The 20557-nt window shown below is 35.6% G+C and overlaps 1 protein-coding gene across 4 annotated transcripts in view; it reads left to right on the top strand.

Moving 5' to 3' along the window:
• The window catches only part of Slc38a6 (solute carrier family 38, member 6), a 53572-nt gene that overhangs the window by 19670 nt on the left and 13345 nt on the right, over positions 1 to 20557 (top strand). For all 4 annotated transcript variants that reach the window (XM_013521932.1, XM_013521933.1, XM_005399168.2 and 1 more), the window contains exons 5-8: positions 1702 to 1741; positions 11521 to 11599; positions 18167 to 18249; positions 18715 to 18773. In XM_013521932.1, coding sequence (XP_013377386.1) covers positions 1702 to 1741; positions 11521 to 11599; positions 18167 to 18249; positions 18715 to 18773 — 261 coding nt within the window. The remainder of the gene's footprint in view (positions 1 to 1701; positions 1742 to 11520; positions 11600 to 18166; positions 18250 to 18714; positions 18774 to 20557) is intronic.

The following is a 20557-nucleotide window of genomic DNA, read 5'->3' as shown; positions in this document are numbered from 1 at the left end:
AGGCATGCGCCACCACGCCCGGCAAGAAGGGCTGTTTTTCAAAAGCACTAATTCAGGGATCATATTACATAAGAGTTAAAAGTGCTGGAAAGATTGTCTAGCTCTTTCACCACTTATGAGTAAGAAAATGAAGGATCTGAGCAGTCAAGGGGCTGTTTGTCTATAATTACATACAGCCATTCCACATCCAAGAGCTGAAGGCTATCGATGGCTAATTGCTACAGAGTGAATCTGGGGGGTAAAAGGTGTAGCTAGATAATGGGGAGAGAAACCTGTACATACGTTCCAGTTAACTTTGCTTTTAAAGTGCACAAGGGGTGTTTAAATAATGAACTAGGTAGCCTTGTGACTTAGATCCAAATAACCTAAAACTGGAACAAGACAGACTGTTTTCCTACATGTAGTTTAATCAAGGAAGAAGAAAATGTTGTTCTTTAAGAAAATTTTAATATGATCTATAAACAGAAGTCTGGGTGTAATCACTGCCATCATCATCATTTCACATTAGTATTTCCTCCACCTTGTACAGCAGCGGTCTAAAAAGGAGAGTATAAAGTGGGCTTGGTGAGGCATCCCTCTAATCCCAGCACTCTGGGAAGCCGAGACAGGAAGATTACGAGTTTGAGGCCAGCCTGGGCAGCTTAGCAGTTTAGCAAGACCCTGTCTCAAAAACTGGCAGGCGGGGCGTGTGTTGCTCAGTGCAAAGGCTTGGCTTCAGTCCCCAGCACCAGCGAATGGATGGATGGGTTTTTGAGCCTCCTTTTCCTTAGACCCTAGAGTAGTCATACTACAGTTTTAACATATGTACCACTCGTAATAGGCAAGAACACTAGACAGTATACTCTGAAAGAAGAGTTGTTGTTGGTTTGCTTCCCACCTCCACAGTTGGGTTGCACCTTTCCTGCTGTCTTCTCTGCAGGCTGAGAGGCTAGGTGCATGCCAAGCTGGTACACCCAAGACGGTGTCATTTCCTTCTAGGCAGTGCAGCACTGGTAGCACACCCCCTCAAGCCCTCTTGTTCTGCCTGCTGCTGCAGTATGGTAAAAGCAAAAAGAAAGGGGTCATGAGACTCCCCAAAGTGACTTTCAACTTTTTCTGCTTTGATAATCTTTGATTACACTAACTTTTAACACTTTTAACCATTCAAAAATGGCTGCCAAGAACATTTCAAAAATTTCCTTTATAAAGCCAGGCTTGTTGCCGGGCGTGGCAGCACATGCCTGTAATCCCAGTCCTCTGCAGGCTGAAGCAGGAGGATCGTTGCGAGTTCGAGGCCAGCCTGGGCTACAAAGTGAGCTCAAGGCTAGCCTGAACTGCATAGCAAGACCCTGTCTCAAAAAGACAAAAAAAAAAAAACCAGGCATGGCAGCGCACACCTGTAATCCCAGCACTCGAGAAGCTGAAGCAGGAGGATCATTGCAAGTTTGAGGCCAGCCTGGGCTACAAAGTGAGCTCAAGGCCAGCCTGAACTGCATCGTGAGACCCTGTCTCAAAAAGACAAAAAAAAAAAATTTATAGTAACTGTACAATTATTGGATGTTTACTCTTTTTATGTATGACAAATAGCTGGCAAAATGTATGCTTTATAATTTCTTCACTCACTGTTTGGGCATCCGTTTTGTAGTATTACTGGATTTTAATAAAATACTGGCCTTTTATATTATTTCCTTTTATCTTCTGAATACATTTGTTCTTTTATAGGTGGTGGTGGCAGGCACCATAATAATTCAGAATATTGGAGGTAAGTAATTGAAACTGCATTGCTTAGCGTAGATGTGATGCAAATAAATGTCATTGAGCTTGGTGTGGTGGCGCACGCCTGTGATGCGAGCACTCAGGAGGCTGAAGCAGGAGAATCGCCACAAGTTCAAGGCCAGCCTGGGCTACGTAGTGAATTCAAGGCCCGCATGAACTACATAATAAAGAGCTTTCTCAAAAGCAAAACAAAAGAAAAAAAATTGTCTGTGGTTTCTTGATTTATTATATGTCTAGCTGGGAAACTGAATCCTGAATGTCAGCAGGCACAATCTCAGAAGCCTTGTGCATTGGCCTCATTACTCTTTCTTGGAAGTTTTTAGCAGCACTTATAGTTATGTTTCTAAATTCAGTTCTAGTTAAACCTTGATTACAGTCTTGTTATTAAGTCTGCAGCACACTTTTAAAGCTTTGGCATTCTGTGATTGTGATGGTGGTGGGGTACAGTTTGGGAAAACTCTCTAGTTGATTCTAAAATATTTCCTCTACTGTTGTCCTCTTAATTCCCCCACGCCCTGGCAGATACAGCTTCAGAGGGAATGAACAGTGAGGTGTAGACTAACAGTGTCCCCTTGTAACTAAGAAATTTAAAAGGACCAGGTGGAGGCTGGGTTGGGAGTTTAGGTAGCTTTGTGGTAGAGTGCTTGCCGAGAGCATTCACAAGGCCCTGGGTTCAATCATCGGTACTACCAAAGTGATACGTAAATCAATAAGGCCAAGTGGTTTAAAAAGTAAATCTGAGACAGTAAGCATTCTTATGTTATCCTTTATCTAATTCCTATTAAAAATGATCCCACAAGGGGCTGGAGATTTAGCTCAGCGGCGCAGCGCCTGCCTGGCAAGTGCAACGTCGTGAGTTCGATTCCCAGTACCGGAAAAACAAACAAACAAAAAGCAAGACAAAAAAAGTCAGAAAAAAAAATGATCCCACAAATTTTTTGAGAACTATTTAAAAATAAAAATTGTTGTTAATTATAGAGAATTGACCAAATATATTCAACACCTACATCCAAGACATGGGAATTGTGTGTGTATGTTGTGACAAAGTACAAGAAGCTGAGCAGGCTTAGTTTTCTTCTACTGTTGACTGCAGTGTTAAACAAACATTGCCCAAGAAGAATGGTTTCTTCGGTGTCACACAGATCATTTTCTTCCAGCACACACCACTTCGCACCCGGCAATCAGGAGAATTAGTCTCCTCCGTTAGGGACTTTTATAGTACTATTGATTCTAAGGTATGCTTTAGAATAATTTGTCTTACTTAGCCAGTATGTATTGCCTGACTGCATTCTCAAGGCTTCTAAATATGAATGTATATTTTGATTTTGGTTCCTTATTATCCTCTCTGCATAGATACTACAAATCATCACATTTTGTTTAACTCCTAAGTATTACTTACAATTTACGTAGAGTTTACAATTCAAGAATTTGAATGCAAATTTGTGACCTTAGCACACTGTGCGCATTTCCTCTTGATCCCTTCCCTGTTCTCTAATCTTGTTTGGACATGACTCTTTGTTAGCACTTGGCTGTTAGTTGACGTTATCTCTGTATACACTTATCTCTCCCATTTTATTGTAAGCTCCTTTAGGGCAAAGATTATGTCTCATTTCTCTTTGTACTCAGGACCTAGGACAATACTAAGGACTTGGTAAACCTTTGTTGAATTGAGTGGAGCTAAAATGCTTTGTGCGCAATCTATTTCCAAGTCCTTGAATTTTCTGGATAAGTTCTCAAGAAAGAAAAAGAGGAATGCTAGAGCCATCATTAAACTTCAAGTGTTTGAAAGGTTGATTGTGAAATACGAAAAAAATGACTAGACTAATTCAGTTTTATAGGAGAAAGAACTGAATCTAAGGGATAGGGGTCTACAGAGAAACTGGTTTGGATTTCTTGTCTGGAATACTGTCTTACTTTGTTTGGTGCTTCCACGGACTGAGGTCATTTGTAATGGAAAACTTATTTGGCTTTGTGGTTGAGAAGTCCAAAATCAAGAGACCATATGTAGTGAGGGCCTTCTTACTGGGTTATAACACAATGGAAGGTATAACTTGGTGAGACCAAGCAAGAGATCAAACTCTCTGCCTCAAACCTTTTTCTAATGGGCATAAATCCACTTCTGAGGGTGGAGCCTTCGTGCTCCAAACACCTCCCATAGACCCACCCCTCAGCACTGTTGCATTGGGAGTTATATTTCTGACACACAAACTTTGGGAGACAGTCAATCTATAGCAGCTACCTAGTAATTAAGCTTTGTGATAGTGGAGATGGTCTGTACTCCTGGGAAAGTACTCCATATCCCTGAAAATGTTCAAACAACTTGTGGGTCAATTGTCAGAATGTTTTGGAACTTGGATTCGGTGATGTCTCAATCACCAGTTCTCTGAACTCTAAGTTTGTTGGTTTGCTTATTTTAGAACTATCAAAACATTGATTTAGAAGCAGTCACAGCAGTTTTTAGTGTCCCTTAAATTAAAAAAAAAGCTAGTATTGCACACTTAGTCATTACAGTAATGTCTTCATGCTTTTCTTTACATTGGTTAACAGTTTATTTATTTAGAGCCCACTGAGTAATAACTGAAAATATGTTTCCCAAGATTTTTTCCTTTTTTAGCCAGGTAGGCATAAATTATAATAGAATTTGAAGCTTACTCTTACGGGCAGAACAGTATGTTGCGTATCAGGTACCTGGAGGTCTCTCCACTCCAGTCTCCGCCATTGGGCAGGTGTGTGACTTGAGGAAATCCCTCTCACACTCTTGGCTTCCATTTCCTCTTCGTTGAATTATTATTGAAGGTGTGAAACAGAGAGCTTAGGGTCCCTTCTTAAGTTCACTTAGGGAAGCATGTTGATCTTTTAATATAGGAAAGGTCCATCAAGGGGCATTTGTATTTTGAGTTAGGTAATCATGTCTTAGGTTAATGCTTCTACTTTTATTCTTTGGAACACTTAAACATTTCACTATCTTTTGGGGTGCTTGGCTGCTGCTGAATCTATGAAAAAAATGGAAGAGACAGGTTTTTGAAAGCATAATGACCATGAGACGCTTTTGATTGGTATTTGTTACATGGACCTTTTAGTGAAGGCCCAGTTTATTCCCCACATCTCAGTATTTTACATGTAAAAGTAATTTGTTTATTTATCTGTGTCCCTAGTACATAGTAGGCATTCAGTAATATTTGTTAGGAAGAAAAGAAATGAGCGGAGGAGGACAGGGAAAAACAGGTGAGCTGGCTTAATCCCCATTGGGTAGAAAAGGAGAGTTGACTGATCAGGAGAAGACACATAGCACAAGGTTTCTTTGAGAAAGAATTTACTGTCTGAACTTTATAGACACCCCCACCCAAGGTCAACCCGGCCGAAAGTATTAGTTACGGGGTGCTAGCGTGAGCTAACAAATTGAAAAGTTGTATCTTCAAATAATATAAATTTTATAACGGAAAAAAAGTACAACTCTAAAGTTAGGATTCTCTCTTTAAGGTTATAGAAATCTTTGGATTGGAAAATTAAAACCATAGTAAAATATCACTGATTCCTCATCTCTCCCAGCAGTAATGAACTGGGGATCTGAAAAAGGCGATTTCTATGGCTAGCCTTCTGTGTGCATTTCTTCAGGAGCTAGGGGGCTGGGGATTTAGCTCAGCGGCACAGCGCCTGCCTGGCAAGTGCAAGATCGTGAGTTCGAGTCCCGGTACCAGAAAACAACAACAACAAAAAAAACCCAGGAGCTAAAATAGCATTTGCAGAGAGCCATTCCTGCTAGAACAGAATCAGAAAAGTGGCATCTGGAAGTTTTAATATTTAATGCTGTTACAGGCAAGAGAATTCTGACTTAAAGAATTTGAATTTGGTGAAGTAACTAGTAAAAGGATTAAGAACTATAGTAGAAAATAACGTCAGTATAGGTGGTTTCCACATCTCTGTTGCATTATGTGATTCTTTTCCTAAAAACTAAGGTTAGTTACTGGTTCCACATTCACTTGAACTTCAGAGACCAACCATTCACCAGGCTAGAATATCACTAGAAATCAAACAGTAAACACCTCGTTTTCTTAGTTAAGCCAGAGGAAAGCCTGTTAACTCTTAGAAGTACAGGGTAAAAGTGAAGTTCGTTGATGTTACTTCTTGTTTGGTATCTTGCCCAACTCAAAACATGAAAAGGTGAATGGCTGTAGGTGTATGTTAAGTTCTTATTTTGCTTTTATGAAGTGTGAAGAAGAGTCGCTGCTGATTCGCTAGTTTATTAAAACCCCAGTTCCTTAAAGGAGATTAAAGTGTATCATTGCTAAACGCTGTGGAAGAAGAACCTAAACATTAGCAGTCCCTACCTCCTCAAGTTGCTAGAGTGAGAGTGACTTAGATTTTTCCAGTCTGGACAGAATCCACAAGGTCTGCTCTGGCAGCCTTGATAAACAACTCAGTGCAGGAATCTAAGCTTTAAAAGAAACCCAGCAAATCTTGCCTTGTTTCTGTGCTTTGGGGTGGGGGCGAAGCGCTGCGTGGCTTTGTGCAGTCCCTTGGGAACTGGGGCTGTGCGCTGTTTCGTCGCCCTCTGCTGGTCAGTTTATCTAACCAAAGGACAGCTTTTTTGAGCCTCAGCAGTCTTGTCACAAAATTCTAAAAAGCACTGCCTTAGAAGTACAGGAAATCTGTGGAGAATCTTTTTCACAAGTACTTACATCAACAGAATCTGCTAATAACATGTCATTTTAAACAGGTTTCCAAAATAATGCCCTTCTTAGTAAAGATTTCTATTCGTGTTTAATTATAAGATTTTCAGAACAATAAATTATTCTGGTCACTTTGTATTTAAATTTAAGGTCTTAATAAATGGTAAAAACTTTTTCAATGTTATGGGGGGACATTTTCCACTATATAGCTTAATTTCCATTTGTGCACAAATTGGTAAAATGACATTTTTTTCAGAAATCTTTTAAAGAAGTTTTTTTTTAAAGGAGACTATATACTATTTAATTGGGGATAGGATTTCAGTGGCATTTAGACGTTTAGTGGAAACACAAGGTTAATAAGACATGTTGAATAAACTAGTTATTATCCATGACTAAAACAAGATTGAAGTGAAATTGAACCTTATAAATGGAAAGACACACTTATGGTTTCCTCCCATGGTGCATCAGTTTGTTTAGGGCTGACTGACTAATCCTTTAAGAAGTCGAACTTCCCCCAAGTGCTGAAAACCTAATTCTGTTTTAAAAATAGCTGCAAGTAATCCTATCTTCATACATGTATTTTAAGTGTTTAACGAAATGGATAATTATTTTTGTGAACTAACGATTTCTTCAGCCCAAACTCAATTCAGTCTTTTCTTTTTAAAGGTTGTACATTTAACTCATGGCAAATTGAGAGGCATTTTCAATGTGCTGGGGAAAAAATAGTCCCTCAGAGTGCAGACTTTGGAGCAAAAGGGTTGATTTTTGTTTAATTTTTAGAATTCAATATGCTACTAAGTCTTAAGTATGTGAAAATGGGAAAGTTTCTTTTCAGAACTATAATCATTGTTGTAAATGCAGCCAAATCGCGGTAGATGCAGTAAAGTCATATCATGAAATTCTGTGAATTAGGGCTGGGGATGTAGCTCAGCGGCATAAGCACTTGCCTGGCAAGCCTGGGGTCATGAGTTTGATTCCCGGTACCAAAAAAAAAAAAAAAAGAAAAAGAAAAAGAAATTCTGTGAATTAATCATTTCATCAGTCCAGCTTCAAAGTGGAAATGGAATACATTAAAAATACATCTCAAGGTGTAATGAAAGTTACATTGTTGTTACAGCTTCTGGCTCATGTTACATTAATGTTTTTGTTACAGATTCTTTATTTTGTTTGAACCTAACTGTTAAACTCAACAGTCAGAAGCAATTTGTTGCTCAAATCATGATGAAAAGATACAAAAGAATAATTCTGGAGAATGGCCCTCTTGATAGAGCTTTCTTATTTTTGTTTGCTTTGGTGGATTGCTTCTTCACTTCACTGCTACACTTGCTCCTGTCCTACTTGGTAACAGTTTAAGCCACGCTGGCTGTTTCCGCCATGACTAGTTTAGGCAAATTACCTCTTTGTGCTTCCATTTCTTTGTTTTGTTTGTTTGTTTGTTTTTGGTTTTTTTCTGGTACTAGGAATCGAACTCACGACCTTGCGCTTGCCAGGCAGGTGCTGTGCCACTGAGCTAAATCCCCAGCCCCTGTGCTTCCATTTCTTCATGTGTGAAATAAATAATATCTCCCTCTCAGGTCAAGACCTCAGGTGAAAATTAAATGAAGAAATAATTACCATTTCCCTGACAATACTGTCACGTGTATAACAGGCGTCCAGATCCAAAGCAGGCTTTCATTTTCATGGTCCTCTACGAGCCCTTTCCCTTTTCTCTAACGTCTCTCTGGTCAATCTCTTTCAATTTAATCTATGATTAAGTCAACCAGTATATTTTTTTTAATTTTAAAAAATAAAAGAAGGAAAACATATTAACAGACAGACATCCATTTACAATAGTCAACCAGTATTAATACCTTACTAGTTGCTGTTGCCTAACCAGATTTTACCGTTTCAGTCCTTTGTTAATGTAACAGTTGCTTCTTCACGTTTTTAAAGAATGCTTTCAATATCTGTGTTTTGGTTAGGCTGACAGATTTTTTTTTAAAAATTTCATTCCCAGGACAGTGTCTGTGAAATAAGTTTACTAGTTATGTTTAAAATGCAAGAGAAAAGAATACTTATTTAATTGATGTGGTGAAACTAAACGATTTGTAATGGCTGAATAACTGTCATCAAAGTATATCTTTTAGCACTAATATAGGCTTTCATGATAAGAAGGCCAGAGCTACTTAACTATAAGCATGGTCTTATGGATGGCCTGGTTATAGCTATTAATTTAGAGAACAATGTGATATGTCTTGTATTAGAAGTCTGTACTATAGATTGATGTCAGCAAAACTCATTTATAAATTCTTGCTATGACCTGTCTCTGAGATGACTCTTTAAACATTTCCTTATGCCATTAATAGAAGACAGGAGACAAAAAGTGTAGCAAACAGCTAGCTATTGGACATAGTGAACCTTTTAGTTAAAAACAATGAATATATGAGCTCTCCCGTTGTTATTCTATCTTTAAAATTTTTCCAATAAATTTTATTGAGTGAATTGTTTTTTATGTGAATGTAAGATGTATTTCCTAACCTAATGTATGTTTGGTAATCTTTTTTGTCTCTTCTCTGTATTATATATAATATGCTGTGCTGAAGTGCTAGTCTTTGCATGAAAAGTTTATTTGTGGTTAAGAAAAATAATTTCAACCGTGAGTGGGATAGTGTCTTTCTTTGTTTTACTTGCTTAATCAGTGGGGTTTTTCCCCTATGGTAAGCTCTGCGGTTTTGTAGCTCTTAGCACACACACCAACATTCGGTTACAAAGCACTATTTTGCGTGTTTTATTATATTCATGTCTTGTATGCTGAGATCTTTTTTTGAGCAAGAAACATATGTTTGGTGAGTTCATATTTCTTAAAATATACATGATTCTTCAGACTAGACTCTAATGAAATAGGACTCCCATTTGAAAACCAAAGAGTGAAGGCTACAGCAGAGGATAAAAGTGATCAAATGACTAGCCAGGGGCTAATAGAAATTCTGGAGAGAAGGACAGATTGAGTATTAGAGAAAGAAACATGATCTCATATTCACTGAAGCTTTTTGCAATGAAAAATCCAAAAGAAATAGGAAATTGCTGAAAGAGATGAATGTCTGAAACTTTAGAAATGTACATGATGTTGGATTAATCCAAGCAAGAAAGACTAACGGACGGATAATAAATTACATTGTGTTGGAAGTCTGCATTCCCTGTTTTGAAGGTACATTTTGTCTTTTTCTTCTCTCTCTCAAGATGTATTTAAGTAGTTCTAGTCCACTTTCAGAAAATTCAGTTCATGATTTTCATCGTTGTACCATATGTGCGTTGTTCTTTGGAAGAGATAAAATATCGTGAAGATTTCAAGCCCTGAGTGGAGGAAGTTAGTGTAAATCTTCCTTCTGTCCTGTGCCAAACTGATGTCATTTTATCTTACGAGAGTATGGACAGTGCAGAACACGTTTTCACACCCAGTCACAACCCATTTTCATAACCCATAACTAAAAGGCTGCAGAAATGTCTCAGTGGGTTTTAGTCAGCAACTGTATTTCTCCTGGGGAAAAATAGTCATGAACTGAAAAATATGTGTATGTATATTTTCATTAAGAGAAGTAGTTTTTAGCTGTTCTAAATTTTATTTTGCCATGGATACATAGTATTTTACTAAAAAAATTTGAGAGTATGTGTTCAGTATGGGCATGTTTGTGTATAATAGTCCATCTTCATATAAATGTACACATAAACTAATGTATATTCATTTTTTCTCCAGAGTTAAAGTGTCACGTCATGGAGCCATTGTGTATAATTACACAGTAATTGTGAAGTTCAGCTGCTTTTCAATCAGTTCATAGAGAAATACACATTCTTCTTAAACTATTGAGCCTTTTCATCAAATTTCCCCCAGATTTTTATCATTCGGACTTGGCACTCACTGGTGCTTTTAGTTTTTATAGGTCTGAGGAGAAAGTGAACTGTTTCCTGAAATATAAATAAGTAATAAAATGAATGTGCACACAGAGCATACTCTTTATTCTTCATGGACATTCTCTTGTTGGCTCTTTTTAAAAATATATACTTAATCTTTGGAGGAGAGATTCTTGCTCTGTTAAACTGAGGCTCTGACCCCAACTCACTCATACAGTATTTAAACTTACACTCAAGTACTTGCATATAAATTCTGCATTCTGTCACCATATTAATGATGGAAAGTTTAAAGGATTTATGTTTTTACAGCTACATCAGAAATATTGGATCATTATTAAAGTGCTATAAAAGCTGGGTTATTCTTAGATCTATCAGAGAAAATGCGAGAAATAGTGCTAGCTTCAGGGTCTGACTGCACAATGCAGATGAACTCTCAATACAGCAGAGTGAAAATGGGAAGTTCTAGCTCTTCAATGTGCTAATGGTTTCTAGCGAATCTCTCTAGTGTTTTAGAGGGCAACTTTAAATGTAGTTATTCTATTTTTACTGTATATAATGTGTTTATAATATGGTATGGGTAGCAGGAAGAGAGAAAAAATTAAATTCTGGAATGAGTATTTCTTCCTAGTAAGAAAGAAGAAATAAAGTTGTTAGCCATGCTTGTTAAACTTACGTTTCTGTGTCTCTTACTCCTTGGTGAGGGGAAATAACATGTAAGATCTTTTGTAAAACTTAAAAAAAAATTGATTTGTAAATGGGTCTACAGTCTAGACCCTTCCTCTTTTTTAAATTGTTTGCCTTGGATTTGAAATGTACACACAATGTGCCCATGATTGTTCTCTACAAAGTTGCTTATCTCCATTCCTGGTATATGTATCTTTGGGATAATACATGATCAGTTAGTCTTCCATATGTTGCTCTAGCTCTAATAGACATCTGTGTCCCTGGATAGATTACTTCCTGCCCTCACACGAACTGGTGATTGAACCCAGGGAGCACTGAGCTATAGCCCCAGCCCTTTTAAAAATTTTTTTTATTGTAAGACAGGCTCTACATTACTCATATGAGCCTCAAACTTGCGATTCTCCTGCCTCAGCTTCCTGAATAGCTGGGATTACAGGTGTGAGCCACTATGCCCAACAGATTACTGTTTGATAAATGATTGAAAATTATAGAATTCTAACAGGAACTGTTATTCTTTTTGCAGCTATGTCTTCTTACCTTTTAATTATTAAAACAGAGCTTCCTGCTGCTATTTCAGAATTTTTAACTGGAGACTACAGTGGGTAAGAAAAAATACTTTGCATTGTGTCCATTCAGTAATTCAATAAAGATTTGTTAAATTCTACTGGCAAGTGAAGTAAATGTAGTCCTTTTCCTCATGACGTTTACAAATTAGATGGGGAGGAGTGAAGTAGAGAAAGAGAGGTTGTTCACTACCCACTGTGTTCAAAGCGCTGTGCTGGGGCCATCTGAAGCACAGCCAGCCTCCGCCTCCCTCCGGGGTGTGTGAGCGCCAGACAAGCCAGAACTGTGGGAGAGGCAGGAGACTGCCCAGGCCCTGTGAGAGAGGGGTGGGGCTGGGGGCAGGCTGGAAGTACCAAGGGTACTTAAACAAAAGAGGACAATGAACAATTCTACTGTCACATCTCAGCAACTCATAGTGACAAAGAATGTGGCAGTTACAACCACACCTGTGTGAGGTGCATATTGTACAGCACGATAAAAATTTCCTTGTGTGGACTTGTTTTGTTTCCTGTTTTATAATGCTATTAAGAACAATTTCAAATCAAGTGTACTTGCTTTCTCTTTTATTTAAAAAATTCTGGGTCCTACAGGCTATATTAACTCATTTCTTTTCATGGCAAAAAATTGTCAAATTCTGTTTTTCTTTTCTCTGTGTATGACAAGAAATTTTTTAGAAAAATGAATTTGAAAAGATGTGATAAATCTTTTTAGTTGTCACATTATTTCATACAGTTTTCAAACCACAACACAAAGCCTATCAGACATTTAGATTTAAATATCTGATAGTTTTGCCCCAATAATTGAACTTGTTCTGGAATACAGGGAAAGTTTTCAAAATTTATTTTTTAACACTTTGATTTCCACGACCCAATTCTATTTAGACAAAGGCAGATATGTGTTTGTAAAAAAAAGTGTGATTACTTTTTTTAATTACTTTTTTAATAAAGTAATTTTTATTAATTACTTTTTTTAACTTATTTTTTAATTACTTTTTTTTAATAAATCTGAAAGGGGACCATCCAGAAAATGTGGTTAAAAAAAGGAAGTAGAGATCCTTAGTGATTTCTCATCATCAGAAGAGGTTGTATGTTTTTATAGTACTTCTTAGTTCATGAGGTTTCCACACTTTTTATCATATCTGATGCTCTTAACTACCTTGATATATCTTCTGCTTTATCTAGTTACATTTTTATTGTATGCTTTTAGTTTGATAAATGACTGCTGTAAGAAATAGCTATGTAAAATTTGCTTTTGTATTTGCTGTAAAAATACCGAGAATAACTTCTGTTACTCCAGTTCTTTGTGAGAATTTCTAATATAGGTCTAAAAATTAAAGGTAATATGAGGTGGAATAAAGAATGCTTAACTCAGAGCAAGGAAACATGTTCTATTGGTTTCATATTAACAACCTCAATCATTTAATTTTTTACTAACCATATTAGTTAACTTTGAGCCTTTGATTTCTCTACCTGGTAAAATAGGGATGCCAATATTGCTTTTTTAACAAAATTATTGGGATGATCAAATAGGTTATTGTACATACACATGCTTATAACACACTATGCACTTATAGTACTATGTTAACGTGGGTAATTAAGAAGTTCCAGTGACAGTACCATTAAGGGTGATCTTCTTTTGCTCAGACTACCAGGAAGCCCAGAGTTGAATATGAATATATTGCAAAACCTGTTAATCCTAATAGTTGTCACATGTGTTTTTTGTTCTTTTGGTCCTCAATTTTATGCCTTTTACTTATCTTTTTTTTTCTATTGTCATGTCTTTGTGGAAAAAGGAAGGATATAAATACATGTACATTTTTAGAAATAAAGTAATATGTGGCAGAACTGACATTGAAACTTACAAGTCTTCTCTTTCTAAAAGTGATCTTTTTACCATACCTTCATTTTAGATTGCCATTATTATTGTTGAAGTTTTTTCTGGTTTTTTAAAAAATTAAGATTTACTGTCTCAACCATATGATTTTCTATGTCAGAAATGGATTTTTAAAGCTGTCTATACTTCAAAACACTGGCCAATTTGCATCATTTCTCTTATGTTTTAAAATTATAAATCTTTTTAACATTTTCATACCTTTGAATGTGTTATTCACTTATTTTGGATTTCAGTTTTGAAACAATAAGTGACTATATTAATTAGAGAACAGCTAAAACATTATCTTTCAAAGCTTAGTATTGTGAAGTAATTAAGAAGCAACTGTTGTGATAACTTTACTATATTTTAGGGTAGCTTATTTCTAAATACAGTTACAAACATGGTACTGCTTTTTCTGTGAGATCAACATGACATTGATATATTTTTAGGGTTTGATGTCCTGTAATTTCAGTTAACATTTTTCAAGTTTCCTTATTTTCTGGATTAATAGTGTGTTTAATATATCTTTGTGAAATATAAGCTTTTATAAAGATATTTTCAAAAAGAAACTATATCATTATATTCTCATTTCAAAAATTATTAGAGATAAGGTATAATGCTTATATTGAACTTTTATGATACATCTATATTTTTCATAGAATAAACTTACATTTTTAAATCTATGGCTGTTAAAAGTTGGAAGCTTTATGTTAACATTTAATGATCTTGTCAGGGGAATATGATTGACACAATTAAGTTGTCTTGCATTTGAGTTACATAATTGATATGGGATGTGAATAAGATCCTAATTCAGACCATATGATACTCTCTTGTTCCATTCCATTCGAGAATGAAATTAAAGCAACTTATAAATAAATCTGGTTTTCATTAAAAGTGGAAAAAACATCTGCATGCCAAAGCATTTGCAATACGGCTGAGGATTTATACTCTATATTTCATACTTGGAACATTTTTATCATATAGGATTAAATCCACAGATCAAACAAGTTTTCTAGGAAGTATAAAACTTTTTACTCTAATTCTTTTGGCTTAAAGAGAATGTATCTTTAGATCACAGTAGGAAAACAGGAGTCCTGGTAGATAGTTCTTTTTCCCCTCTTCAGAAAAATTTTAAGGTTAGTACTTTTCTAAACTCTTTGTTTATAAAATGAGCTTATTTACCATGTACTTTTTAAGATTTCTTTGTACTACTTTGTAGTTTTCAGTCTGAGAATCTGTTTTGTAAGTTTAATCACTTCTGTTCTCTGAAAAACAACCATTGCCAAACACAGTTCAGTTGGCTCTAATATGCACATAAAATCTAAACTAACTTTTCTGCACATTACTGTGTTGGCCTTTATAGGAAAGCATGTTACTTGTAGTTGGCTTTATTAACATAAGTTAGTAAGGATAAGAAAGCATTAATAATCACTAATAGCCAAACCAAAGAATGTAAAGTTCAGTCCTGTAGAGTATGATCTTGAAATAAATGGGGCAATATCTAAAATACACTGTAAACTTAAAGTGACGATTGAAGCATGACAGTATTTCCATTACTACTGTCAAGATCATCGGTGTGATTGCTTATTTTATAGACATGTAAAATGAAGCTGCTGAGACAGATGGTCTCTAGCCCTCTTCCAGCTCTAACGTTCCATAGCTTTGTGATTCTGAGCTACTTTTGGGAGGAGGTAAAGGTATCTTCTAGCCCACAGTTCGTGCTTTAGTCAGTCATGTGAGTCTAGTGGGCATACATGAACTGTGATCCAAAGTAGTATAAAGCACCTGGGTTGGTAGTATTTTTAAAAGTGTTCATTTAATCTGATGCAGGAGGAAAGAGTCCTGATCCTGGTGATTAGCACTCTCCTTTTTGTACAACTTTATGTTCATGTTGTTTTGTTTTGTTATGTTTTTCCTTTTAAAGAATCCAATTGGTTTATAATAATTTTTATTTTATTTTGTGATGGTAGCAATACAATCTGAAATATAACCTTCGAACAGATATTTAAACATACAGTGCAGTATTGTTACCTAGCAGGGACAGCAGAACTAACAGATGGAATCTACTTTGGTACTCCCTTGGGCCTATTTTCTCCTGGCACTGCAACTGTCTGGGTCTGGTATTGGGTCCCAGAAGGAAAGCCATTTCAGACATAGAGCCCTGGGCTTTATGCCAGCTTCAGAAATGTAGTTGCCAGGTGTTCCTCAGTGAGAGGTGCTTTGACATTCCGACTTGTTTCTTATTCAGAAGTGGCCTAGGATATAGACATGCTGAGTACTATTGGTATTTTTGGTCTGTGTACTCTCTTAGTACTCTCTGCATACCAGGAGTTGAGGGACATGTGCAGATGGAGAGAGCACAGTTTTAGGTCCTAAGAGCTATAACCCTTGTGCATAGCTTGTAGTTTCTGGCACATGCATTTCTGAAAGACATGAAATAGGATTGAGGAAAGGAAAGGTGTGATCATGGTGCTGCTTCTCCTGTTGCTCCTTCTCTTGTTTTCTTAAGGAAGTTGTTGGCACTCAATAGTAATGATTCATGGTATGTTGGAGAGAACTTCTCACTAACCACAGTGTAGAAGATGTGTACTGAACCATAAGGTCCATGTTGGAAGCCAAGGGTTGAAACCCATGTCAAGGAAAAACTCTTAAGAAACATTGGCTACCTGTTGAAAGTAAACCTGGCTGCGTTATTGCAAAGTGGAAATACTGATTGATCTACCAAGTGATTTGAAAAAATAATCCCTGTTGGTCTTTGATGCTCTCAGCTCCCCTTTTAGCATGAATTTTATTGTATTACTGTGATATATATACATATATATGTGCTTTAGTGTAAAAGTATGATCACTATCTTAGAGAAAAGTTAGAAAAAAGGAAAGACAAATTATATGTATCATATCTAACCTAATCTTTGTTCTATTTTCTTTGACTTTTTCTAAATTTTTGAAAATATAATTAACAATGACATATTATTTTTATGTCATTAACATTTTCCACTTTATTAGGTTATCTTTTTTTTTTTTTTTCCTTCCGGTACCGGGAATCGAACTCACGACCTTGCACTTGCCAGGCAGGTGCTTTGCTGCTGAGCTAAATCCCCAGCCCCTTTATTAAGTTATCTTTTTTTAAAAAACTACATAATATTCCATTGAATATGCTGTTATTGACCTAAATATTTTCTATTATTGGATATATAATTTTCTGTTCAGCTTCTTACTATTAAAAGTATTATATTACAGATGGAGTTTTTTCTATTTTAGATAATTTTCTTAGATCACCAGTACATTTTTATTGCTCCTACTACATATTTTCATTGTTTTCCAAAAGACAATACTAATTGACAAGATCACTAGGAACATATGCTGGGCCAATTATGCAACATTTTTAAATATTATTTTTTAATCATTTTACTAAGTTAATTTCAACAACCTCTTATCTTTAATTAGCACCAATGATTAGATTTTTTTCTTCATGTATACCTTTCATGAATTGCTTCTCCTTTACATACAAATCTATTAAGGTCTTGGGGAATTAATAAATTTCTACACATGTATTTCATATTTAAAAATTAAATATGTACACATGTACTATATGCAAACAAGGAGAAAATGAAAATTGTTCATATTGCTACCACTTGGAAATACCCACTCTTGGTATTTTAAGTTCTGTATATTCTTCTAACTTTTAAAAAAATGTACATGCATGTTTTGTTTTGTGGTATTAGGGATTAAACCCAAGGCCTTGTCCAGGATGGGCAAGTGCTCCCTCATGGAGCTATATCCTGGTGCTCTCCTCCCCCACTTTTTTTTTCAACAGAAACTTGCTAAGTTGCCAAGGCTGACCTTAAAATAGCATTTTTCCTGTCTCAGTCTCCTGAGTAGCTGGGATTGCAGGCATGCGCCACCACACCTGGTGGTTTCGGTTTTTTGTATTTTTTTAAAGAGCAAATACTTAACACTGCCAACTTTCCTTTTTTTTTTTTTAGTTAGTATTCTAATGTCTACATGAAACTTTTAATATTTTTAAATCTCGTAATTCACACCCTTTTCCCTTTCCTAAAAATTTAGAAAAATATAGAAAACTGTAAAGAAGAAAAATTACCTATTCTACCTTCCAGAGATACTGGCTAGCATCAATATGTCATAGTTTCTTTCCATTTTTAATGCATCTATATTTTTCTTTAAAGCAGTATACATTGTACACATGTATCTATGATATCTAGTGAATGTTCATTATGTTGGTGCTTCAAAACTGCCATGACACTATATGTTTGTTTCCAGTTTTCACTATTTTTAGTGTTTCAATTAGACATCTTTTGTACAAAAATTTTGTTCTTATCGTTAATTATCTCTTTATTTCTAACAGTCCTTACAAGCATTAAAGGGCATAATTGTTTGAAAGGTCTCAATATCTGTTGCCAAATTGCTTTCCATAAAAGTAATTACATAGTTTATATTTTCACGAGCCTTTTGCACACCTCAACTCGTCTTACCAATGCTATTATTTTATTTGTAAGCAATTATTATTTTGATAGTTGAAAAATGGCATCTCATTGTTTTGATACATTTCCTAAATGTGAATCATTAAAGAGAATTATGGGATTCCATAAGTACATCTGAACAAAAGGAAGTCAGTATTTCCTTGTAGGTGGTTGTCATGGTTATAATATGTGCATGTGTGAATAAGAACAAACACTCTAGTCCTGTGCCTAAAACAGAATGTTTTTCTAATAGGTCTTGGTATCTTGATGGACAAACACTGTTAATCATCATTTGTGTTGGCATTGTGTTCCCTCTTGCACTTCTTCCCAAAATAGGTAAGCGTTTGTAGAAAAACCCATAACTTATTCAGAAAAAAGAGAGAGCAATACTAAGAGGCTTTTAAATTTCACAGTACCACAGTTTTAGCAGAAGGGTGGTGGTCGTGAATAACTTTAAACATGGCTTTATTTTAGGTTGTTCAGCCTTCAGCCCTGCCTAGTTAACCTATTACGTGGTTTGCAGTAGTATTTTGTCTGCCCCACTAAAATAAAATCTTTACAGCAGAACATTAAAGAGCAGCCGTTCCTTACAGTGTACCATTAGAGGTAAGCCAGTTCCAATTCCGCCATACAGACCTACATAAATGATCTGTGACAGATAGTTGGAATGTTGTTATTCTGAGCCCTAAGCCCCAGATACCAAGCACTGTAATAGAAAACATGCCCAAGATGTATAGCTTTAGTTGTATGTTAGGATCACTTTCCTTATAAATTGCTTTTTATTTTACTGTTATTTTACAGGCTTTCTTGGCTACACAAGTAGTTTATCATTTTTCTTTATGGTGTTCTTTGCTCTTGTGGTAAGTTTAAAATATAATGCATTGCTTATCTCCTTACTAAAATTGGACTTATGTTAATGACCTTTTTTTTTAACTGTTTTACATTGGAAAGGGTAGCCCATGTATTTCACTGTGTTATTTAAAAGCACTTTTATTTACAAAAAATTATAATTTTGTTCCTGCATTGTGTCCAGTTCTGAAGAGGCTTAGCTGGAGCCGCATTTCCAGTTCAGCATCCCTTGCGGTTAACCAGAGAGGGAAGCTCACCAGTTTTGTCAAAGCTTTGGAGTAGAAACCTTTGCATAGGACTACCAGTTTATTTCTGTACAATATTATGCAAAGAATCAGTTGGTCTGTGGTCTGTGAAGACAGTTTAATACTAGTCATCTTAATTTAGAGACTTCGTTGTATTCATGAAACCTTAGTTTCTGAGACTTAACTAGATCTAATAAAAATTGGGGACTTGAATATTCCCCCTTCTGCTGTAGCTGCTCAGCATAGGTGCATTCTTATAAAAATAGTACTGAGAATAATTATTTTTGTTCACATGTGGGATGTATTTTTTCTTAAATTAGTTCATTTTTATTACAACAGAAAATATCATGATAAACAACTTATTTTGATACTTATAAAATAATATAAAGATAAAAAAGAAATGCAATTTTTGTTTTCCTTTGTTATTCTAAAGCAGACTTAAAATCCTAAGATAGCATCTTTATTTGAATGTTTTTTAAAAACCTGCTTTTCTTTGCATAGCAGTGTATTATATAGCCAGTGTCTAAACATGGAAAGAAATAGAATTAAACATTTTTAACCTGCCAAGAATATATATATGTCCAAATAGCCTTTGATAGGCTTGGTTAAACTCTCCCTTGTTATTAAGAAATGAAGGAGAGAGAATGCCAAGTATAAGAACAAGACAGCACATCACTAGTTAAGTCATGTTAAATGTCAAAGCTGTCAGTATAGGATGCATTGTATTTCACTTAGGTTCTACCATTTTCTGAGACACAGGGATAAAACAACTTTAAATTCCTTAAACCAAGTAAAAGTGACTAACTCCACTGTGTGTAAGTATTTATAGTATTCTGTTAGATACACTTAAAGCTGAAAGTATGCAATGGTACATTGAGTCATTTGCTAACTTGCCAGCATTAAAATTGTTCCTCCCCCTATTTCTTACTTGCATCTTACAAATAATGAATTGTATATAAAGTTTGTAGGCTCCATGTTTAAGCGAGAGACAGGGAACATTTTCATCATAAGTTGATTGTTGAGAAGCTTCTGCATGGTTAGCAGTATCCTATACATGCAAGTGAATATGTGGATATCAAAGAGAATCAGTGTAGGTACCATACCAAATTTTCCCCTCACAGATAATTGGTAGTCCAAGCATTGCATAGGTAGAAGTAATTTAGTTTTCATAGTCCATAGCATAAAGCAGGTGAACTATATTGATGTCTACTGTAGTTTTCATTTCTGTCATGGCAGATACTCTGTAATTCAATACAGATTTCAACTATAGTAGTCATATGGAAATAATACCCTTATTCTGCAGTTATTATAATGCTTTACAAGCCATCCTGTCAGATTTTTACCTGTGAACAGTTTAAATTTAATTTAAATTTAGTCAATAGCACAAAGAAAAGTATTCTAAGCCTTTGTTGTTTAGTGCTTTTTTGTTGACATTTACTATAAAGTCTATAAATGATAGGTTTTGAAATACATAATGGTTAGGAAAATGAAACATGCATATATGTTAACAGATTCATTTGAAGTAGGCCAATTTTTTCATTGTTTATTTT

The sequence above is a fragment of the Chinchilla lanigera genome, unplaced genomic scaffold (assembly GCF_000276665.1).
Source record: "Chinchilla lanigera isolate Chin_1 unplaced genomic scaffold, ChiLan1.0 scaffold00065, whole genome shotgun sequence".
Classification (NCBI taxonomy): Eukaryota; Metazoa; Chordata; class Mammalia; order Rodentia; family Chinchillidae; genus Chinchilla; species Chinchilla lanigera.
This window is presented reverse-complemented; position numbering and strand designations above follow the sequence as displayed.